At 35.7% G+C, this 25,642-nt stretch overlaps 1 protein-coding gene across 3 annotated transcripts in view; it reads left to right on the forward strand.

The window, feature by feature from the left end:
• EML5 (EMAP like 5) overlaps nucleotides 1-25,642 on the forward strand; it is a 196,511-nt gene that overhangs the window by 139,722 nt on the left and 31,147 nt on the right. For all 3 annotated transcript variants that reach the window (XM_058292607.2, XM_071213731.1, XM_071213730.1), the window contains exons 22-27: nucleotides 6,408-6,560; nucleotides 7,630-7,761; nucleotides 8,669-8,757; nucleotides 9,865-10,041; nucleotides 11,924-12,125; nucleotides 12,845-12,971. In XM_058292607.2, coding sequence (XP_058148590.1) covers nucleotides 6,408-6,560; nucleotides 7,630-7,761; nucleotides 8,669-8,757; nucleotides 9,865-10,041; nucleotides 11,924-12,125; nucleotides 12,845-12,971 — 880 coding nt within the window. The remainder of the gene's footprint in view (nucleotides 1-6,407; nucleotides 6,561-7,629; nucleotides 7,762-8,668; nucleotides 8,758-9,864; nucleotides 10,042-11,923; nucleotides 12,126-12,844; nucleotides 12,972-25,642) is intronic.

Here is a 25,642-nt window from a genome sequence, read left to right on the forward strand (position 1 = left end):
AATATCAAAACGATCAGGGTCTTTGTGAACTATTTTGTGGCAGGGAGCAAGAGAGTTGAAATAGCCCTGAGGCAATGTTTTGAAGGTATACACAGATACAAGCCAGGTAAAAGAAAACCAGTTCTGATAGTCCTTGCAAATTGATGTGGAGAGAGAAGCATTAGCTAGGGCAATAGCTGTATACCAAATGCTAGGGGCCATGTTAATTTGTTCCAGTAAAGATAGTAATATCAGGAAGAACAGCTTTAAGTGGAGTTACCACCTGATTAAATTAATATTATCCACATTTATTATCTAAGATCCATCTGAGTTCAGCAGTGACCAAACAGGCAAGTTGAAATGGTAATATGATGAGTATTCCATCCCTGCATATTTCAGGTCTTTGGTCACTGATTTTTGCAATTTTTGGACTTGCAGTATTGCTTCTAGTTTACTGTCTTGAGTTGGGAGGAGAAGTCCCAGGGACTTCCATTTAGTCCTTCCTGTTATAATGACCCTTAACCCATACTTTGTAGAGCCGTTATGGAGGATTCTGCTAGCTGCCAAGTGTATCTATTCCAATTATATTTTCGGGAATTGCATAGGGTACACAGACCACCTGGGCTCATTTGTGATTCAAACCTGTGACTCTGTCTGTCACCTGATTACCATAAGCATTTTGTGTCCCCAGGCGTTTGTGTGAGTTTAGAGCCCATCTCAAGTAATTCCTAAAAGTTTTGTATGTTTCCTTTTCCCAAGTTCACAGTCATCCTAGTAATTGGCCACAGGTCCTTGGAGGAAGATTTACATTATATATATACTTGTGACAGTGCTGCAGGGTCCTTCTTCAGTGGGACCTGGACTTCCCTTCAGTCAAGGGTTTCTAAGTAGATGAACTGGCTTAGGTCTGGAAACTGGTTGAGAGTCTTATTACTCTTCATTATAGTGCTTCAAGTCAAGTTTTTGGTAACCAGAGCTGTTTTTTCTATTATGTATATCAAATAATAATCTAGTCAGTTACCCATCTGTTTCATTCCTAGAGACACCATGATTAATTGGCAGCAACAGAAAATCCCCATGGATAGAACTTTATTATACCCTGCTGCCTTTTTTGGTAAAAACATCTGCCTTGTCTTTGACAGTTAAGAGCTGCAGCACAGTTTTATTCCTGGATTAGGATTATCCACAATTATCCCTGTTGAAATCAGGGAGCCCATATCAATGCCAACATTTCCCATGGTTGTTCCTGACCTCATAAAAAAAAGTCAGAGAGCTTTTCAAGGATGAAGATGGTGCCCTTATTAATGTATTTCTCAAAGGACTATTTTCTTGGATGGTATAGATGGTAGGTGTTGTGCAGATTGTAAATGATAAATCTATTCCAACATTCTTACCTCCCTAAGCTTTTGATTTCTTCTCTCAATATCAAGGGTCGGCTCCTGGATCAAATCCATCCCAAATCACATGATTTTGTAAATAAAGTTTTATTGGAACACAGACATGCATATTCATTTATGTTTTGTCTAGGACTGCTTTCACACTACAATGGCAGAGTTAAGTTGATGGCAGGAACCAATGGCAGAGACCATAGGGCTAGCAAAGCTGAAAATATTGTCTGGTTCTTTAAGAAAGAGTTTGCTGCCTTCTTCCCTAGAACATGCTGAGATTTGGTGCAAGTTATGTATCTAGTCAGAAAGATGAGCATCCACCTATGAAACAACTGCCCCCAGAAGATTAGTCTTTTCAGACACAGGAGAGAAAGCTGTTTGTTTTTCAGAATAATTTGCTATTTCTGAGTAATTCAGAAGTTCAAGATTCCCAGTTTCTTCTAAGTCCAACCAGTGGTCCCTATTCCAAGTTTAAGTTCCATTCCTTCCTAATCAATGCCCTAACTTTCATGGAAGAAATTTGATGAGGTTGTGAATTTAATTGACATTGTAAAAATTTGCAACCCACAAAATTAAATTTTGTATTTATTTCTCAGTAATACTGGCCCATGATGATAAAATGTCAGTGATTCGTTTAGGGTTGCCATGGAAGATCTCTTGTACTCAGACCATGACTTGTGCTAAATTTAAGGACCTGAGCTTGTTATTTCTTTCTGTAAATGTTCTAGTGTACTGAGTGGAATCTCTTGTACATTAAAGTCCTGTAGTCATCACTAATGCACTAGTGGTCAAGGCCAGTAATCTATTAAGCTCCCCAGGTACTTACTTCAGTAGATACTTTGTCACAATTAACCACAGGTGATAACTTGAATAATAGTGACGTCACTGTGTTACTTGGATTACTATACTAGCATCCTGTTGCCCATTAACAAGGGCTCAGCCTTTTGCTCAAGCCCAAGGGCATGACTCAACCAATTCCAGAAATCTCATTTTTGATGGTCTGTCTCTTGGTACCTCTATGATACCAATTCTAGATCAGTCAAAAGACATATGGGAAGCCTTTGTGGCTCAAGTGATAAGGCCTCCACCTACCATATGGGAGGATCCAGATTCGATCCCTGGGACTTCCTGGTGAAAAAGAAGAAGAGAAAGCCGAGAGCCAGTGCCCACACACAAGTGCCCACGTGGTGAGCCAGTACCTATACAAGTGAGTCGTACAGCAAGATGATGAAGCAGCAAAAGAGAGATGAAGGGGAGAGTCAAGGTGAAGTGCACCAGAAACCAGGAACTGAGGTGGCATAATTGACAGGGAACCTCTCTCCACATCCGAGGTTCCCAGGATCAAATCTCTCTGAATCCTAGAGAAGATGAGAAGAGAAGACCAAAAAGAAATAGATACAGAAGATCATACAGCGAATAGACACAGAAAAAACAGCAGGACGGGGAGGAGGGGAGGGGGAAAGAAAAGAGAAACTATCCAGGTAATCTGAAAAGGAAAAATGTAATATGAAGAAGTGTTAACTAATAAAATGTGGCTAACTAATAAAAGGGATAAAAAAGGATCCTAAGGGGTATATAAGTAGCAGCTTCAGAAAGTAGCTCTCACCCATAGGTCTGAAGGACTGTGAACAAGGAAGGAACTTAGAGAATGGGTCCTCTTCCTCCTCCCCTGGGCTGAAATTCAGATCTCTTTGGAGAAAGTGTGGCAGTAAAACACTACCTGCCAGAGCTAACGAAATTTGCCAGAGAAATGGGCTACAGCTAATCTATGAAATCCTCTGCTATGGTGGCAGAGAAATTACCTCCATCCCCAGCCCCCCATCCATCCACCCTTGACTGTAAGCACACTAGAAGGAAGAAAAATCCCATCCTCTTAATTTGGCCTCTAGCACCCTCTATTGGCCAGAATCAAGTCAGCTGGCACAAGAAAAATGTCTACAGAGTCCAACTCCAGCATCACAAAGCAGGAAAAAGAAGAGTGGATTTGGAGCTGAGAGGTAGTACGTTAATGACAACTTTATTGTGTTATCCAGTTTCATGGCTGTAACTACCATCTATAGCCTGCTGCCTCCCATATTTATCTCTCTAGCCCATTCTCCCTGGAGCATAAGAAAAGTATTAATATATCAGACTGGCTCTTAAAGTCTTCACTTGAATTTCTTGTAGCTATCCTTAACCAAATGGGTACAAAACCAAACATTTGTACCCCTTCTAGTCTTTCCTGTCCCAGTAAATAGCATCCCCATTCAAGCAATAACCCAGGTCAAAAGCATAACCTTGGGAAGCAGATGTGGCTCAACTGATAGAGCATCCAGCTACCACATGGGAGGTCCAGGGTTCGAACCCAGGGCTTCCTGGCCTTTGTGGTCAGCTGGCCCATGTGTAGTGCTGCCATGCACAAGGAATGTCATGCCATGCAGAGGTGTCCCCCATATAGGGAAGCCCCACACGCCAGGAACGTGCCCTGCAAGGAGAACCACCCTGCCCAAAATGCAGCCCGCCCAGGAATGGCGCTGCATACATGGAGAGCTGAGCAGCAAGATGACACAACCAAAAAGAGACGCAGATTCCTGGTGCTGCCGAGAATGAAAGCAGACACAGAAGAACACACAGCGAATGGACATGACAGCAGACAATGGGGGGGATGGAGGTAAGGGGAGAGAAATAAATAAAATGAATCTTAAAAAAAAAAAGCATAGCCTTGCCTTGACTTTTATTTTTTCTCTTATTCCGCATACAGTTGGTCAAAATCCTGCCAGTTCTCTCTTCAAAATATATCCAAATCTTACCACTTTTATCACCTCTACTGCTGCCATCCTACTCCAGAACTAAATAATGATAAAGATGAGATGATGGCAGCTCCTTTAATGAGTGCTTATTTATGCCAGGCACTGTTACAGGAACTTTACATTTAATCTTCAAAGCAATGATGTGGGGTGCAGGTACTATTAGCCCCATTTTATAGATGGAAAAAAAATCCCAGAAGAACAGAGAAATTGAGTAACTTGGCCATAGCCACTCATCTAGTCAGGGGCAGAATCAAGATTTGAATGGAGACTATTTAGCCCTAGAGCCAGCACTCAACCACTCTGCTCTACTACATCTCAAAATCGACTAATGCAATACCCTCCTAATTGCTCTCTCTCTGCTTCTTTTTACCCCCCACAACCCCATTAACAGCCTCTTCACATCTCATCAGCCAGGAGGATCTTTTTAAAGAAACTTTATCACTTCCCTGATCAAAACCCTCAAGGGACTCTTCATTTCATTCAGAATACAATTTAAATTTGATTTTGTCCTCAAAGACCCTGTAGAATTTGGCTCCTGCCTACCTTACCAACCTCTCCTATTTCTTTCCTCTTAGCCCACTCCACCCTAGGCATTCTGACCTTCTTGCTGTTCCACAAATATGCCAAACTCATTTCTACCTCAGGGCATTTTCACTTGCTCTTTCCTCTGCTGGATGCTCTTCCCCTCAGGTCCTCTGGTTTATTCAATCTGATGACACCTTCTCAGAGCCTTTCCTTGGATACTCTATCTTAAAAATAACTCCTCTCTCCCCACCCCACTCCACCCCTCACTTTTCTTGCTTTGTCTTTTTTTTTTTTAATGTAGTTCATCACTCCCGATAATTTTGTATACATATATATTTGTGTATATAGTTGTATTTATATACATATATATATATGTTTAGTTCCCTCCTTGAGAATATATCCTAGAGATCTGGGACTGTGTTCTGTTGCTCCATTGCTTTGCATGATGCCTGGCAGAGTAAAAGTAATTCATAAGTATTTATTTCATGAATAAAATAATATGCTTTAATCATTCCTTTTTAGTGTTTAGATTTTTTTCCAAAAAAATCTTTCCAATTATGTTTTACCTGTTAGTCCTTAAACTGGTCAAAACTTTGAAATTAATCCTTTTATAGCTTCAATGATGAACACATTCTGAAATATTTAATGATTCTCTCATTAACCCTAACCCACTCCTTTGCTTAATTATGGTGTTAAAATATGTTTTCAAATCTCAGAAACAACATCTAGATTTCGTCATTACCAATGACAACTTATTCTCAATCCCAGCTATAACTTTACTCTGTAACAGTCCTACCCTAACCCCCACCGACCCCCAAATTTCATGCAAGATACAAAAAACAAAAAACAAAAAAAACCCCGTAGGGCTTAAATATGCCTGCTATATCCCTTGCTATTTTTGTGTGTGCTAATGCAACACTAACCCTTATTTTTTTAAATTAATATTAAAATCATTATTTCTCTATGTGCTGTTTTGAAACTTACTTTGATAGTTAGATCTTCCTACCTTAAACTAATAATTGCTTACTGTCAGATTTTAGTTTTTTTTTAAAAAAAGGATTTTACAAACATGGCCTCATTTCTTATATTTCTACTTTCTTGGATAGAAACTACAAAGGTAGCAAAACCCCTTTCCCCCAGAAAACCTCCACATGTTTCATTGGCTTTTTATGTTAGTTACAATCTCTCATTCTTTTTCATTAACTTAGTTTCTTTTGAAGTTAGTGTCAGTACTTGTTTTGTTATAGGCAGAAGAGGGAAGGGTTTCTATCTATTATTACAATTCCATACCACTGATTTCAAAAGAAAACTTTATTACCTCTATCTCTTCTTTTTAAGGTGATATGAGACCATAAGAAATATGGGGGGGGGGGGGGTTGGTGGATATATTAATAGTTAAGGGGTTGAGAGCCTTTTTCCACGTATGAGGACCTGGGGTTCAGTCCCCATTACCTCCTAAAAACAAACAAATGAAAAAGCCAACTCTCACAGGGGAGTGGATGTAGCTCATCCATATGCTTGAGTGCATGCCTCCCATGTATGAGGTCCTGGGTTCAATCCCCAGTACCTCCTAAAAAAAAAAAAAAGAAAAGAATTCTGTTTAAAATTAAAGGCTCTTTAAACACATGCTTTATATATATGTGTGTGTGTGTATGTGTGTGTGAGTGTGTATATATATTTAATATAAAAATTAAACTTCCTGATGCATCCTTTGTTTTCCTTTTAGGTGGGAGGTGTTGCTGTTTTTCTCCTGATGGTAAAGCTTTAGCTGTAGGTCTCAGTGATGGAAGTTTCCTAATGGCAAATGCAGATACTCTAGAAGATCTTGTATCTTTTCACCACAGAAAAGATATTATTTCAGATATTCGATTTTCTCCTGGTAAGATTCCATGAAATTTTCTTTGATTATTAACTTGAATATGGCAGTCAGTAAAATCTGTTGAAGTGTAATTTTATAAACTATTCTTTTAGCTGAGAATTTTACATTTTTGACTAGACAAGGTAGTATGATGATTACTCCAGGCTAGAGTAATAGCAAAATTATCTGGCTTCATGCCAACTCTGTCACTAAATTTTCTGTGTGATTTAAGCCAAGGTATGTCTTTGAGCTTCAGTTTCCTCACTTATAACAGGAAAGGGGTTGGATGACTGTTTTCATTATATTCTTTGTGCTTTTGAAATTATGGTAATTTTACTTCATCAGTTTCCAAGTATTCAGTATCTACTGAGGAACCTATTTTAATGTAAAAACGTGAAAGCAAAATTTACTTATGTTAGTTTAGTTCCTTTTTTTCTACATTCAGAGGAGTCTTTTTGTTTGCTTGTTGGCTAAATGGAAAGTGTATCAAAATTTCATTGCATGTTCAGGACATGGAGTTGTCCTGAATGATATTGCAGGGACAGATGCAGGACATTATATATATCCTGTCATAACCCACTGACTGGACTGGGAGAGAGTGTAAACAACCATGTAAACTATAATTTATGTTGTGTAGCAGTGCTCCAAAATGTATTCATCAAATGCAATGAATGTTCCTCACTAATGAAAGAAATTGTTGATGTGGGAAGAGTGGGGGATGGGGGGAGTGGGGTATATGGGAATCTCCTATATTTTTCTAATGTAACATTTTATGTGATCTATGTACTTTTTAAAAATAAATAAAAAATATATATATTTTTAAAAACTAAGAAAAAAATTACATTGCATAGAATTTTTGATATCTGCTTTCCACTGAACTACTTCACTAAAATAAACTATTTAGATTTTGATTATAATATACTTGAAAAATATCTACTAACATGTCATTTGACACATCTGTCTTATTATATAATTTATGAAACACCTAAGGTTTCTCAAAAAAACATTAAAACCGAATTAGCTCTAGTCGCAAAGAATAAAAAATATTTCCAAAGGTAGAAAATGTCAAGTGAATATATTTCTGTTATAGGTTCTGGGAAATACGTAGCTGTAGCATCCCATGACAGCTTTATAGATATATACAATGTAATGAGTAGTAAACGAGTAGGAATATGCAAAGGCGCTACCAGTTACATAACCCATATTGATTGGGATGTTAGAGGTAAGAATTTAAATAACCTAATATTTATAAATGTTTCATTTGATTTAATATAGCTTTTTACTAAAGCAGAAAAGTGATTCAATAGATGAGTTCAAAAGCGTTGTGAAAAACATATGTTTTATAAAATCACTTTCCACTACTTTATGTCTAAAGGCCAAACACTATAGAGTTTAGATTTTTAAGTACTGTACTTATTGTCATTCAAATGATGGTACAGTAAATGATGACAGTATTGTGTAATTTTTAAAATGTGTATATAGCTAACTTTTAGCCATAGTAATGTCCTGGATTTTGTCAGATAATTTAAAATAAGTAGTAATTTCAAATTTGGGCAGTAGAAATTTTAAAGAGGATTTTAAAGTCATTTTCCTGTTGTCAGATATAAAATGCAAATACATTCCCTAATAATAGTCATAATTCTGTAAAATACAGAGTTTAATGAGTATCTTTGCTTTTTTTGCAAAATGCTTGACATATGACAGTATTGAATAAGCTTGGATAAATATTAAATATTTTAAATCCTCCCTTTTTAAGGATTTTATGGTGTCATTTATCTATATAAATCTAGTATTGTAAATTAAAGTTCTCCCAGATATAAACAAGATATCTACATTACTTTTAAAAAAATGCTTCGTCATTTTTTGCTAGGTTTTTTTTTGCATGTGCATAACAATAGAAATAGAGCTTATGTTTATACATGAACAAAAATTAAACCATTTTTTAATTTGATTACTTAATTATATGGAGATTAAGAAAATGAAATGCTCTTAGTATATTTTGACTGCTGAGGAAAATGGTTTTTATATTTAAGCTTAATTTTTCCCATGAAATTTAAACACCATAACTAATTGTATATGTATTTATATATATTTTATATATGTATGTATATTTATTTTTATTTTTAAAGGAAAGCTTTTACAGGTCAACACTGGTGCTAAAGAACAGTTATTCTTTGAAGCTCCCAGAGGGAAAAAACAAACAATTCCCAGTGCGGAGGTAGGAAGATAGTGGTGCTTGTATGTAGCATTGTTTATATGAGTAAGAATGGTTGGAAAACTGATGCCTACCCTTCATCCTTTAGTTACATATGAAGTCTCATCTCAAATTATTTGAATTATGAATATTCTTTGGGTGTGTTTATTTTATTGGGCCAGAATACATAGATGGGTAAAGGAAGAAACACTGTTTAAAGAAAAGGAATAAATTACTTATGTGTCTAGCTATGCTCAAGTTAGTTTCCTTAAATGACAAAAGCATACAATAGCAAATAGAAAGACATGCCATCTAAGACTGGCATATTTCTTGTCTGCCTAATCTGTTGGAACCCATATGCCCAAGACAAATACCAGATTAAAAAAAAAACGAAAATATTTTTCAGTTTTTGTGCCTTACAGTATTAGCAAAAATTTTTTATGTAGACTAAGAAAAGCTTGACAAATTTAACATGAAAGTGGCTTTATAAGGAAAGAACAGAAAGTAAAAGTTCATAATTTTCAGTAATGGTTAATTGGAAAACATGCTTATAATGTATCAGTGTATATTTAGACATGAAGCCTAAGAATAAGTTTCTTGATTATGCTAAGGGCAGAAATGGTCTTACTTATTATCATTATACACCCAGCATCTAGCACACACACTGAATACATAATAAGTAAATCTGAATAATGTTACTAAATTTTCTCTATAGGAACTGGAAGACCCTGGGAGAAGCCACAAAACCAAGATAACTGGTTGTCTAGGTTTGAGTTAGAAAGAGATATATACATTATTTTTTAGTTTTTCTTTTTCTAACAAATATAAAATAATCACATAAAAGATATTTTCAATTTGAGTCTTAAGTCTAGAGCAAAATATATAATTGTTTATTTCAAGTTTTAATTAAATGAAACAAAAGACCTCACCAGTTCCAAATAGTTATGGAAGGTTTTCTAAATAATACCTACCCATTCTCAGATGACTATTTATAATAGCAGTAACCTTTTATAATTTAAGTTTTTATTTAAAAACTTTGGGACACCTGACTACAAAGAAATATTTCAGATCTTTGTTGTTAATTTTTTAGGTGTAACTATTACACACTTACGGCATTTTTTTCTTTTCTAGGTAGAAAAAATTGGTTGGGCATCATGGACAAGTGTTCTTGGTTTATGTTGTGAGGGAATTTGGCCAATAATTGGAGAAGTCACAGATGTAACTGCCTCTTGCCTTACCAGTGACAAAATGGTCCTAGCTACTGGGGATGATTTGGGATTTGTGAAGTTATTTAAATATCCCACTAAAGTATGTGTTTTTCTTTAATTTTCTTAAAGATAATAATTATGAAAATGGTTAAGGTAATGCCTTTCATAGCATTTCATTGTTCTAAAATAAAAGATTCATAAGTCTATTTCCTATTCTGTTTTTTATTCCATGCATTAAATTATATATTATATTGTACAGTGTTTCTCAGTCTTGAATAACATAAATCACCCTTTTAAAAGAAACATTCCTTTTATCCCTAGTATGGACTCACATATTTATATTCTTTCGATTGAATATTTACCATTGACAGAAACTATTTAAATTTAAAGCTTATAAATTTAAAATGTTTAAACTATTTAAATATAAAAACCGTACAACACCTATAAAATAAAAATAAACAACATTAATGTGATGAATGAGGTTATTTTGCTGAACCCAAACTGTATAGATTCTTTGTAGTGCTACATACCTATGCTACTGGGTGCTGGGTGGTGACTCAATTCACTTACCACTTTTCTCTATTCAAACTATTGAGAAACTATTGTTTGCAGGCCAGGAGATCATTTAATTGTCTCTTAGAACAAAAATAAAACTCATGAAGCAAGTCTAGATGTGTTTATTTCTTATTAACATGTCATAAATTAGGTTATATAGTATAATCTGGCAATAATAAGATGATAAACTTAAGTCTGAACTAGGGCATGGAAATGATATTATGGTATGCATGTCATGGTGGTCTTAAGTGGCTGTTCACATTAATAATTTTGGATCAGCATTGAAATGAAACCCAAGTTTAAAAATTCTCATAATTCAGATACCCAAGAAAATACTCCACAGATATCTTTTTTACACACAAGTGATAGAATCTTAGTTGATAAGAATGTGTTCAAATAAAAAAATAAGGTCAGAAACTTTACTCCCAGCCTTCCAGATGGTATAAATGCACTGGTAATATGTTCTAAAATATTGATCTACAGATTCTGTCTTTACCTCACTGCAGTGCTTCAATGACAGATTCCCCTCCTGTTTCAGCTAACTTTATTAAGAGTCTTCATTCCCAGGGAGTTCACTGATTTAGTTACCACTCTTTTTTGTTTATTTATTTCCCTTATTTCAACACCCTTGAAAAGATGTCTACCTAAACCTACTTATGATACATTGATCTGAAATTTACTTACATAACTTGGTAATGCTAGTTTTCTAGATTATGAAGTTGCCGATTTCCATAACTTGGATTTTCTTGATATTTAAAAGGAAGATATACTCCTTTGTGTAGTGTTTATAAATGAAAGCACTAATGAATTTCAGTGAAAGATATTTACATGATATATATCAACATGATTGATAATTACTTGTTCTAGATAGCCATGCTATATGTAGGCATTTAGATCCTGATAGTCTCAGTTACTGTGTCTATTTCCCACAGTAATATCTGTATAGCCATTGTTGTTTTTTTCCATAAATATACACTGTTCTATAGATATACACTGTAGTTAACTATTACTCACTTGAACAATTAAGGTGTTTTAAATCTTTCACTGCTATAAGTACCTGCTATGGTAAATATTTTTTGTACACATAGTGTTTTCTTAGTATAGATTGCTAGAAAGGAGATTGGTGAGTCAAAGGTAAGAATATTTTAATGCTTTTAATGCAGGGTATCAAGATGGTTTCCAAAAGAAGTATGAACATATTACTAGCAATGTGTGAAACTACCAGTTTATCCTGTCCTCACCATGTTTGGGAATTGTTATTGTTATTTTAGTGAATTTTAGTATTTCTTCATATTTGTTTACAAGTTGCATTTTTAATTATTAATATCTAATCGTATATTAAGAATGGAATAAAAGAAGTTTAGAGTTATAACAGGTATTTTTCAATGAAATTTCTTAGAAGTTTGAATTTTTCTTTTCAACTTTAGGGAGAATTTGGAAAGTTTAAGAGGTATGTGGCCCATAGTACACATGTCACAAATGTTCGCTGGACTTATGATGATAGCATGTTGGTTACCCTAGGAGGTGCAGATATGTCTTTGATGGTTTGGACAAATGAAATTGAGGGCTACCGAGAAAAAAGACCTTGTGATAGTGAAGAATCTGATATAGATTCTGAAGAAGATGGGGGTATGTCATTTTTAATTATTCTATTTTAACAATAACATAGAAACAATTAGCACAACTGAATTAAACTGCATATGTTTAAATGAGTAATAGTAAAGTTTGAGTAATTGTGGTTTTAGTGTTTTTAACACCAGAATTGGTTTTGTGACTCAAGAAAAATAGGCTGGCATGTATTGATGAGTTAGATATCCTTCATTTACAAGTGTAAAACCATCACATGTTAAATAAGTACTCAAAAAGGTTTTTTATTATTTTCTCAAGTAGTTTATATTATTAAACTTAATACTTTGAAAGAATTTTAATTTTTTTCCTAATATATCAGTAATACCAGCTCATTTTAGGAAAATTCGAAAGTTCATTTGGCAATAAAAAATAAACACAGCATCCATAATTTGACCGCTCTGAGGTAACCTCTGTTAACTTTTTGGGTATCTCCTTAGATATGTGCATTTATCTTCATTGATTTTTTAACAGAAATGGGATAAAATTGAACTTATTTATTGTAGCTTGCTTTTATCACTTAATAATGCTTTGAAAACATCATTATATATCATTAAATATTCTTCTACATCATTTTGGCTTGCTACATATTGTTTCATAACTTGGCTATTATATTATTTACTTATTTCATTTTGTTGAACATCCTTAAATCCAATTTGTAAGACCATAATTGACCCTCCTCAGTTATCTCGTAGAGAATAATTCTTGTGTTTTGATGGTAGGCTATGACAGTGATGTTACAAAGGAGAATGAAATGAGTTATACCATCAAAGCCTTATCAACAAATATCCGCCCAATGTTTGGAATCAAACCCCATTTGCAACAAAAAGAACTCTCAATGGATGAGAGGTAACTATTTAAAATTAGATGAAGGAAAATATATTGCTATTAAAACTTGAGTTTTTGTTTAGTCAAACGGATTTTTGTTCAAAAACTAAGTAACAGTGGTATCCTATTGCTTTATACAGTTCTCAGCATCATTCTGAAAACATATTTGTCCTTAAATATTTTTTGGTGATGACATTATCCTTTAAAGTAGTTTAGGGAATGATGCTATATGTAAAGTCTATATGATTAAAGTAATCTTACTTGTTAACTTTTATAAATATATGTGATGGGGTTAGAGGAGATAATAAAAATTAATCCAATACCAAGTGCTTTTTAGTAAGCATGTGAGCAGAGGTATGATTAATTTCAAAAGAGCCTGTATATCCTTGTGCCTTTAAGCAAGGATAGATAATCTTTATTCCAAAAAAGTTTCCAGAAAATGCAATGTGAGGTATAACTCATCTATAATGGGAATTATGGTCTTTGTTTAGAATTAGCCAATCAGAAATAAGGTTAAGGGGAGCAGGTGTAAACTCTGGTTTGAGTGCCTTCTTCCCATGTACTAGGTCCCAGGTTCAATCCACAGTGCCTCCTTAAAAGGAGGGGGTGGGGGGGAGTTAAAATAAGAGCATATGCAAAAGCAGTTTTATGAGGAGAGAGAAATTTTATCTAAGTCTCTGAGTTTGTGAACCTGATGCTTTAAGAAATTATAAGGCATATGGATCAATGGTATGAGTTTCGGAAGTGAAGGGATTTTAAGAAATGATGAAGGAAAAATTATCCAAAACAGCAATGAGAAACAGAGAGTTGGAAACACCAGTGACCTCTTCTGTAGAAAGCTGTGCAAGAATTTTCTTATGAAAAGTTGTAAAAGTATTTCAAGGAGAAGTTAAAAATGAATTGATTCATTCACAGCTGAGCAGGATTTGCAGAAAATTCAAGTGAAGGGACAGTCAGGGAGGGTAGTGCTGAATACTCTTGGAACGAATCTAGGTAGAAATGATACCACCAAAAAAACTTTAATTACCAAAAAAGCATTAGCAGAGGGATAGGGAAATATTCAGGATACAATATTCAGGGAAAGGGATGGAGTTAGAAGGGTTGAGATATAAGTTAGTAATGTAGAAAGGGAGAACTAAGATTCGGTTGAATTAGCTGGCCCCAACATTCCAAGGGAAGTTCTAGGAGGTGGGTCCCCTAGATCCCCTTCCAGGTGCCAGGGGAAGGAAATTGAGGAGTGATTTTCGTTTTGCCGTCAGATATAAAGGGGCAAAGTGTTACGTTGGAAATATATTTTCAGAAAGCTGAGCTTACCATATCTAAGTATTTGTATAAGAGTCAAGATTGAAGAGACTTGAAAAAAGACGATACCATACTATGCACAGGGCAATATTCTTTGGGAGTCAGACAAATGGTTTAAAACACTCACTTTTATAATTTACCAGTTGTGTAACCTTGAAAAGAGTATTCATTTTCTCTAATCGTCAGTTTCCTCAGTGGTAAAACAACATTATAATCCTTAATTTATAGCATATTTCAAGGTATAAATGAAATAATTTATGCAAATAATTTAGATAGTAGGTCTTCATGAAGGACACCTCTCTCTTGGAATGAAACACAGAGTACCCTGAGGAGGTACCTAGCTAATACTGAAACATTATTTCTGAAATTAAATATTCACAAAGTAATGAACACTACTTTTATTAGTTAGAGAAATACATATAAGTATTCAGATGTAGATATTCCTAATTAGAATATTTGCTATTTTGTTCTTAATATTATTTAAAGGAAATTATACTATATCTCACATGCAATGAAATGTGGAAAAATGTTCTATAGGGAAGGAAGGAACTCTAGACATCGCACAAGTCACTTTCATTTGTTATATAGTTTTTTAAGGAAAAAATTATCATTTATCAGATATATTTGGTATATAAGAAAATGTGACCTAATTTTATAATAAATTTTGTAATAAAACACTCAAATTTAAATTTCTTCTTAATTGCCAAGTTCCCAAGTTCTGAAAAATGGTTAACAGTGTGATCATTGTTATCTTTGCAGTTCATTGCATTTCTTAAAGCTAACTTTTAAAAAGATTATCAATTATTTTACATTTTGTTCCTAATTTATTTTATGATTTCAACTCTACTAAAATATTTGGAAAATGATGAGGCAGAAGTCATTAATGTGACTTGTAGTTAGGAATCTTTTTTGTTGCTACAATACTTCTACTGTTAGATGGCAAGGTTAAGAAATGAAGTCTTTCAATATTTAGAATATTTTATTTTCACAAAATGATGGAATTAAAGGAGGTAAAAATTGAGGAATTTTTTTTTTACCAATTTTTAATGGTTTTTGTGAGAAGATAATATGGTCTGTGTAGATGTTTTCATACTTTAAATAAAATATTTCTTGTCATCAAATGTGAAACAAAACATTTCATAAACAAATTAAAAGATATTTGTTAAGTATCTTATCTACTTAAAAGGAAATGTTTCTGATGACAGTTGATAATTTTAATGTATTTGATTGGTAACTTTTTGTGGATTTTTTTCTTAAAAGTTTTAGTAATTTTATGATTTTCATTTTCCGTAAGATTTTTATAATAAAATCTTGCATTTTTAAAGCAGTTAGTTGTCAGTCAAAATTTCCCTGAAAGGTATTATTTTATAAATAAAAGTATGCAAAACATTGTGATATGAAATTTAGGTATTTTTGTATTTCTGTAGAATTCTGTTGACATATTGCCTTTATTCTATTTACTAAAGTGCTACAAGTAATTCATCATCAATTTTCATTTATGTTTCCCCATTTTTCCCTCTTGCTTCTTGCAGGCAGGGGGTAGTAAGGTAAGTGTTTTATTAAAGAAAATATTTTTTTCAAAAATTCACTTAGTTCTGTTTTTGTTTTTATAGTATTTCAAGCCTACTGATCATGTTTTTTTCCCATAAAGCTTTGAACTACATTTGTCCAGAAAGAATTGGAAAATGAAATAGGACAGATTCTACAAAAGAATTGTATTTATAGACAATAAATGAGTATTATTATGAGGGTCTTCATTATAATAATTTGACTTTACAAATGTCTTTTCACAAGCTTCTATACTCAAGATAATTTTAGTTTTTCCTTAAGTTTCAGAGGCTCATACATACCACACAGTTGTTAACTGCGCATATTTATCAGTAAAAGATTATTCAGTTTATAAACCTGTTAACTTGCTTTAATTCATTTAGAAACATTGAAATAGGACAATGATGATGTTCCTGTATTTAACAAAATTTTATATGAAGAAAAGATATTTTGGATTACCTTTTAGTGAGATGAAAATGTCTCCAGAAAGCTTCTAAAACAGGACAGTGTTGAAAAGGCTACTTAATTTTAGAAATTTTTAAAAAGTACCATTCGGAAGATAAGGCTGAAAAAAGAACATGTGATGCCAGATTGTACAGAACCTTAAATATTAATTTATTTGGCAGACATCAGGGATCCATTATCTGTTTTAAGTTGGAAGGTCAGTGCATGCTATGTGCAAAATATGTAGTGGTGATGGGATTCTGAATACCACACTGTGTTCCATATCATTAAAGAGTGAACACTCAGCATTTTTCTGGCTTATAACAAGCATGCATATTTATTGAATGAATGAATGAATGAATGAATGGACAAATCAGTGTCTTAATCAACTTGGGGAAACTTTTTTTGCATGAAAGTCATGTTAAGAGGTTAGGATTTTGATTTAAGGGCAGTTGGAAACCTACATATAATAGTGTATATGCAATTTTGTGATAGGCTGTGCTTTTAAAAATGTAACATAATTTCATGTGTGTTTTTTCATTATGTAGTCATATGGTCTTCAGAGAAGAATTATGACATTTTAGTTATATATTTTCCATTTGTTGCAACACTTTTTTTTGTTTCATTCTGTTTTGTTTTTAAATATTTTTTTCTTCCCACCCCCACCCTACTATTTTTGCTCTCTGTGTCTATTCGCTGCTGTGTGATCTTGCATATCTGTTTTTCTTTTTTGTCTTTTCTACTTAATCTTTCTCCTCTAGGATTGACCAGGATTCAATCCTGGGAAGCTCTGATGTGAAGAGACGTTCCCTGTCAATTGCGCCACCTCAGTTCCTAGTCTCTGCGCACTTCACCTTGATTCTCCCCTTCATCTCTCTTTTGTTGTGTCATTTGCTGTGTGACTCACTTGCGTGGGCACTGGCTCACCATGCAGGCACTGACTCACACAGGCACTCGGCTCACCATGTGGGCACTCAGCTTGCCACATGGGCACTCACACAAGTACTCAACTTACCACACAGGCACAGTTTCTCTTTTTTTTCACCAGGAGCTCCAGGGATCCAACCCGGGTCCTCCTATATGGTAGGCAGAGGCCTTACCACTTGAGCCACATCTGCTTCCCATTTTTTTTTCAATTCTAATTTCCTTTTGTTCCTATTTGGTTGTTTATTATGTTACAGTTTTATATAATTTTGCCTTTCTCTTTCCCTTTGCAATTTTTTGTTTCAGTATTTAAAAAAATATATCTACCCAACAAATTCAAAGTGCTGTTTCTCTGATAGAAAGGATAATAAATATTTCCTTCTAATGTGGTCTGCTGCAGAGTAAAATATCCATAAAGTCATGATTTTATTAATAATCCATTCAAAGTATACATTCTATTTCTTAATGTGTTCTCATATAAAAATGTTTTTAAAGTACTTTCTAGTTAAATTGCTTAACTTTTAATTTCTGAGTCTTTGAGTAAATTTAAAGCTCCAGGATGCTGGGTTCATCTTATAACTTCACAGCATTATGCTGCATGCTCTTTGATGAAGGGGATGGGAGTAGGGACACCTTACCTGAAAACAAAGGGTAAAGTACAAGTGCTTACATTTTTTCATATTGATATCCGTATATCATATATCAGTCTTCATAATGATGGTTCATATAATATACATCATAATGACATTCATTAATAAAGTATATATTGAGATCCTTTACATGGCAGGTAGCTGAGATTCAAAGAAAAATATGTTTACTGTTTTTTAATGAGTTCATAGTCCATTGGGGGTATACAGATAGGCAAAAATAATAGTACAAGGTGATGAGAACTACAGAAGATATAATTTAAAATATTATGGAAATAAAGAGAAAGGGACATTTAAGTTTGCCAGCACAAATTGTAGAAGACTATCTGTAGATGATAGGGAAGTTGGTTCTTAAAATTTGAGAGGTTTGTAAGGACATGTGGAAAGAAGTGCATCCCAGTTAGAAGACTGACAGTTTTTTGGCGATTGGACCCTTTTGAAAATCTAATGGGAAAAACAAGATATTTCTCTAGAAAACTGTACATGCACATAAAATTTCACATAAAACTCCAGGGGATACATAGACCCACTGAAACCCACACAGGGGTCCTATAACAAGACCTTCTGAGCTAGAAGAAAGAGCATGTGCTGGCATGATAGTATAATACAGCTTCACCATTTTACAGAGTAATGAGTAGTTTAGCAGTGCGAGACTGTGATACAGTGGGAGGACCTCACAGAAGATGAGATGGCAGGGGTGCTGACTGCATAGGGCCTTGTTTATTATTAAAAGGTGTTCACTGGTGGGTCTTTTCCCCATTGTTTCTTTACGCTTAGTTTTATTATATGTAATATTAAATTATTTTGTGCATTAATTTCTATTTCTAGCCCCTTCATTTCTTTTCATTGGTCAGTGTTTCTGTTTTTAAATCACCCAAAGATTTTTATCTTTCCAAATAAAATTTTTGACTTATTTTAATTATTTATTTCTCAGAGTCTCTAAATTTTTAAATTAGAGCTCAGTAACTCCAATTCTGGGTTCCATTCCCAGGCCTGGCACTAACTAGCATGGTTTTGCTGCAAGTTGCTTGACCTCTCTGGGGCTCAGCTTCTTATACTGAGCTGAAGGAGGCATTCTGGATGCTGGCTAGGTATACTTCCAGCCTTGATATTATGTGGTTATATCACTTCCTTCCTGTTTACAAAATAAAACATGTTCATTGTAGACTGTTCAGAAAAGCGCAAAGGAGAAAAATGACGCATAAGCCCACTGCCATAGATAAAATCTGTTAACATTTTGAGGTATATACTTTCAGTCCCTTTTCTATGTATAAATATACATATATATGCATTTAATAAAAATAATACTATATTGTACATAGTATTTCATAACTTGCCTTTTACCTAACAATGTGTAATAGATACTTGTCATTAAATATTTTTCTATAATTTTTGATAGTTGCATAGTAGTCTAACATACAAATTATCCTAATTTATTCATTGCTCTGTTTGGTTTAGATTCTTTTCTGAATTTTTACTATAATGTACAATTCTAGGAGAAACATCTCTATACATATTCATGATTATTTCCTCAGTATGGATTATTCTTCTTGAGAAAGTCTTTATATTAGTTGAGCAGCTATTAAAATATCTTGGAATATTTATAAGCTGTTTTTGGCTAGAACCAAGACCTGATTATTTTGCTTTAAGGAAGATAGACTCCCCTTCCCTACAGGAAAATTAAAAACCAACATGATTATTTTGCTTTAAGGGAAATAGACGCCTCCTCCCTCCCCACAGGAACATTTGAAAAACCAACAAATTTTATATTCTATCTTTTATTAACAAGACTGATTTTTCATAGAATAGGTTGAATCTAGTATATTTTTAAAAGATTTATTTATTTATTTCTCCCTCCCCCAGCCCCCATTGTCTGCTCCCTGTGTCAGCTTGCTGTGTGTTCTTCTGTGTCTGCTTTGTATTCTCATTAGGCAGCTCCAGGAACCGATCCTGGGACCTTCCGGAGTGGGAGAAAGGCAATCATTCTCTTACACCACCTCAGCTTCTTGATTTTCTAAGTCTCCTATTGTCTCACCTCTGTGTCTCTTTTTCTTGTGTCATCTTGCTGCATCAGCTCTCCATGTTGGCTTGCAGTCCTGTGCGGGGTGGCACTCCTGCATAGGGTAGGACCCCACATGGGCCGGCACTCCACATGGGCCAGCTCATGCAGGCCAGCTTGCCTTCACCAAGAGGCTCTGGGTATCGAACCCTGGACCTCCTATATGATAGATGGGAGCCCAATTGCTTGAGCCACATCCACTTCCCTGCATCTAGTATTTAGATGGATATTTTTTCTTTCCTTTCCCTGCTGAAGATAGTTGATATCCTCCTGGTATAACATGTTTGTCATGTAAGGGTAATATCAATTATATTTTTAATGGTTAACTTAACTGGGAATATTTCTTTAGAATGTTACAAGCCCTTTGGACCATTATCCTTGCCCTTTTCCCTTACATAAAAGGCATTTCATGTATATTTTACGAAGGGCACCATTGCTCCTTTGTGCCTTGCTCAGCCACCCACAGTGTTAACAAGTGGTGCAACTGCTTGTCAGTAATCATCAAATGACCATCATTAAAAGCAGGTCACTGTCCAAAGTTCCCTCAGGTGGGTGCTCTCTAAACCAGGTTAGAACCCCTGCGTGACACGCATTCTTTCTTCAAAGCTTAATAACGTTGCAATGAGTTGTTTACAATCAGCCCAGGTGAGTTTGTGGGTCTGTATGATGGACTGGAAAAGGTCTGTCATGACTTGAGGCTTCTCCAAGAATGGTGGGGTGTGGCTTTTCCAGTTAAAGAGGTCCTTTGTAGTAAAGGTCCAGTAGATAAATGTCCGGTTTGCCCCCAGAATCTGACCATCTGCATCTTAGTAAATTGGGGCCGGGGCTTCACGGAGAGGTAACTGGAAGACCACTTTTCTCTCTGCTCCCTCTGTCCCCGGGGCTCCCCATGGTCTGAGTGGACATTTTTCAGTGACTCTTTCCTGACTGATGATCAGCACTGCATTGCCAGGGACAGCCAGTCTGCATTTTACGGTGTACTGTAAGGTGCCAAAGACAACTGTGGGGACGGTGTAGGTGCCCTCTCTGGTGCAGATGGCAATAAAGGCAACTGTAGGGATGGTGTGGGCATCGCACTTTCCCAGGCAAATGATGAGGGAGCACTGCTTTGGGAAACTTGCTCATTCTCATTCCTCAGCACTGCCATGGTAAAAGCAATCACATAAGGCGGCGGGAGTTCCTTTTCTTTTGGCCCTTCTAAAATGGGTGGGTTGGCACTGGATTTGGGGTACACTTTTTCTGGGCTCTTTGCACAGTGCTTGTTTGGTCTGGTACCTGGGACAGCACTCCTCGGCTTTTGTATTAGGCAAATCCTGGTTTCCTTAGTTGTGCACTTCCCTAACCAGGGCGGACTTTGACTCATGGTGTTTTGCCAGGCATTGATGTAGGGGAACTGGTCTGGGTGCCCTGGTTTTCCAGTTACTACGTTGTGGACTTTATGGATGATCCAGGGATCTAAAGTGCCCTCCTGGGGCCAGCCCACACCAAAAGTTGGCCATTCTAATTCACAAAACATTCTAAGCTTTCCCGGCTGGAACCTTATGCTATATAGTTCTCCATGGAAAGCAAGGGGGAAGTTTTTCAGCATACAACCTAACAGGGTCCTACTTTGTGTGTTTGCCATGTTTCCATCCTGTGCTGATGCTGCACAACCCTCACTCAGGCCTCACACTTCGGCTGTCTCCCGCCACATCCCTCGTGGGAGCTTAAGGCATCTCTTAGCCATAGTGGGTCGGTACAAACCCCCGACTCAGAAGAGGGTCCCTTTGCAGAGAGGCCCCCCCAGACCACCCTTGACCATATGAGGTTGCCACGGAACTGTGGATCAGGACTGCACACTCATCCCGCAGAAGTGATTTTCTGCGTCTCACTCAGTCTCCACTATCATATGCACACAAGCACCCCCTTTTTCTTTTCTTGGACCTAGAGAGAAGGCAGCTTCCTCGCATATTTTCAGGAGTATTGGGGCCTCCTCCTTTGAGAGCTGATCAGGCTCCCCTCCTAATTTTAGAATTAGGCTTTTCCTGTGCTGTGTCCCCGGGGGTCTTAACCCGTCCGGTGTGCAGTGCTCCTTCATTCTCATGGTCTCTTAAACCTTCCGGTGCCCCCAGTTCCTCCAGGGCGGCTCTGGCGAAGTCCACAGCCTCCTTCTGGACTAAAAGGGGAGTCCAGGGTGCCCAGGGCTGGGTTTCGCCAGGGCCCTCCCGGCCTCCTTGGAGACATCTGGGAGGGGCAAACAACCATAGCCGCCTCTAACCTTCTCAATATAGGACAAGCCCCCAGAAATATAGTAGCAGAGAGAAGTTGGGAGTACGCGGTATTGAAGGCCAGGATGCAAGAATTCTGAGAAGGAAGATGATTTATTTAGACTGGCTGGACTCGGTGGACTCTTGTCCTCATAAAAACCGAGCCCTGAATAGAATTTTTGGGTCCCTTTTATACAGTGGATATAAGAGTGGGGAGTAGAACAGTGCTTGTATGCAAAAGGACTTTTTGTTATTTTCTTCAAGTGTTTTATCTGAGTAGTAGATAGATTATTTCCTCCAGGTAAGCTTGATTTAACACTATCCCCCATTCTAGGTAAGCTTTTAGCACGAACACCACACATTCCAGGTAAGCTTGACACATTTGGCTTGCATCCTCCCTGAATATCCAAAGCCTATAGAGTTTATACTTCTCACTTGGCTTTCTAGGCATATTTGGATATAAAATAAGTTTGAATTTATGCACAGGTTATATTAGTCTCATATTTATAGTAATTTACTCATTACTTATCTCTGCATTTTAAAGGGAACGTTGAGTTTGCAGTGTTCTAGGAGGTAAAAGATGAAGAAAGATTGGGTGGCCGGCTCTTACAAAGAATATATTTGCTCAGTGAATCATTTGTTTCAAAACAATTAGACTAAGTGGAGACCTGATGCTGTCTTGCGTGTGAATGGCTTTTATGTGGAAGTGGTGTCCCAATCGCAAGCAGTATTCCTGCAAGTTTGGATGACAGCTTGTCCTAGATGCTATAAAGGGATGTTCTAAACATGTAAAGGAAATTTCTGGGTTCAGTGGCAGGATAGATGAGATGACTTCTGAGATCCATTCTAATTCTTCTTCAGACATAATGTCATAAGAGAAATAAACAAAGGTTGCTTGCTTTACTAGCAAAATCCAGCATGGTTCTTGACTGACTCATTCTGTCTGCCTGGACAAGTTGACTGTAAACCCTTTTGTTGGGTCAGAATAGGGGGAGTTTAGACTCCTTAGACAATTTCCTTAGTAGTACCTCCAGTGCTGCTGGCATTTTAAATCAGTTGTTAACGTTTTATTGCACTTTCTTAAGAACAAAGATAAGCTTCACTATCTTTGTTTTTCTTTTTGAAATTCAGATTGCACTGAAGAAAATAAGAATGGCTTTAAAGTTTACATGTTGATTTTATTTTTTTCACCTTCTTCCTTCTGATTGCTTGCGGTTAATGAAGCAATTTAAGACTTTTCTTGTATGCAGTAATAAACCAAAAACAATAGATCTTTTATATGTGTAGTGTAGTTTATCTGCATTAAAGTTGTAAAAGAATATTTTATTATAGGAAATGTTTTACTAGTATTTCAAGTTCCAATTTGTGTTGTAATGTTTTCCCTTTTTTTACCTGCTGCTAAAAAGGGGTTCCAGGTAATCCTCTCTTTGCTATGTTTACAAAGCCTAATTCTAAATTTTTATCATCTTTTATATTTACCTTTATGAGCTATGTTACTTGGTGCTCTTTTCCTATATTCAGTTTCCCATGGTATTTTCCCCCTTGAAATTAGTGTTACTAAAATGGCTAGCATCTTAATTATTGAATTTATGCTATATAAATAAATGCCTTACTAAAACTATATCCATTCAATTTGTATTTTATAAATTGTATGATTTTATTTTAACCAATAATATCTTGTATAAATGATCTTTATAAAAATTAAGATATTCTTAACTGTGACACAGAATTGTTTAGATAAAAATTACTTGGAATCACATGGGAGGCCCGCGGTTCAAGCCCCGGGCCTCCTTGACCCGTGTGGAGCTGGCCCATGTGCAGTGCTGATGCGCACAAGGAGTGCCGTGCCACCCAGGGGTGTCCCCCGTGTAGGGGAGCCCCACGCGCAAGGAGTGCACCCATAAGGAGAGCCGCCCAGCGCGAAGGAGGGAGCAGCCTGCCCAGGAATGGCGCCGCCCACACTTCCCGTGCCGCTGACGACAACAGAAGCGGACAAAGAAACAAGACGCAGCAAAAAGACACAGAAAACAAACAACCGGGGGAGGGGAGGGGAATTAAATAAATAAAAATAAATCTTTAAAAAAAAAAAATTTACTTGGGATCAAATAAAACTGTCAGGCAAAAACATTGAATAAAGTTCACCAATAAAATTGGCTGGAAAGAAAAGCCAAAGCTATCATTCTTTTAAAACCGTCCTAGCAGAAATCTTTGAAAATGTTAAATATTACGCATTCAGTTCTAATTTTTTACTTATGGACATTTTTAAAAAGCATATGAAGAAAGTTGAAGCCTAAATTTCTGTCATAATTTGAAAAGTTGTTTATATTGATATGTGCTTTAATTTTTATGTTACCTATCAATCATGCATATGTATTTCTACATGCTGCTTCATATAACATATGAAAATGCATAATTGCTTTATATTGCATGTTCAAGATATAACATTTCATTTATTCTTTATAGATGTGTAACTTGAAAATTATTTTTGAAAATGCATTTTTATGCCTTTAATTTTATAACTTTTTCAGAAATGTTGGCATTTTTTCCATAGGAAAGTTAGTTGGTATAATTTCTTGATGTAAGAGTTATCCATTGAATATTAATTTAAAATTGGGGGAAAGGGGTATAGTGCATGATGGATTTTGACTAGATATAGGAAGGTAGATTTGAGTAGTGGTTATTTAGGATAAAAATAATAAGGTAAATAGTATCTCTCTCTCTTTCTCACTCTCTTTTTAATTAAACAAAGGTTTTGGGAAAGAGCCTCCACATTTAAGTGACTCGAAATGTGAACTCTATATCTAATGGTAATAGATCACAAATAGATCCTGGATTAGTGGTAGGAAAAGAGAAGAGGGGACTAGATTTGAGAGCTACTGTATAGGTAGAGTTGGTAAATGTTTAGTAAACAAAGAGAATAAGGGAAGGAGAAGAGCTGGAGGCAATAGTAATAGCACAGTAATTACCACTTACAGAGTGTTGTATGGTTATGGTATTTGTGACTATAAAATGCCTTGCTTGAGTGACTGTCTGATGCTGATGCCATTAATCAATATTAAGGACTTCAGGAAGAAGAGCAGGTAAAGAGCACAAAGGAGCTGGTAATGACTACAAGTTTGGACTCAGACATAATTATGTTGCCAAGAGTATAGAAAGTTCATAGAAATATTATCAAAATTCAATTCAAGAAAAATGTCTTGAATTGAAGACATGTCCCAGGTACTTTAGAGCAGTGGTCCATGTTTTGTTGATAGTATACACCCTCAAGACATTTTTTAGTATATAAAACTTTCATTTGTATATTTGTTTATGAACAGTCTGCTCCTGTGGTGTTTTTATATTATGAAACATATACCAAAGCCATTAAAAGTGAAATAAATAAAAGTTCCAGCATTTTCTTTCTACTTTTCTACTGTGGAAGATATCACCGTATATAGGAGGCACTGTCTCGTGAGGGACGTAGGAAGGGTTCATTTTGGTGAAGGTGTGACACACTCTATGGAGGGGCGGAGAGGGAGAGTC

Source organism: Dasypus novemcinctus, chromosome 3, assembly GCF_030445035.2.
Source record: "Dasypus novemcinctus isolate mDasNov1 chromosome 3, mDasNov1.1.hap2, whole genome shotgun sequence".
In the NCBI taxonomy this organism is placed as follows: Eukaryota; Metazoa; Chordata; class Mammalia; order Cingulata; family Dasypodidae; genus Dasypus; species Dasypus novemcinctus.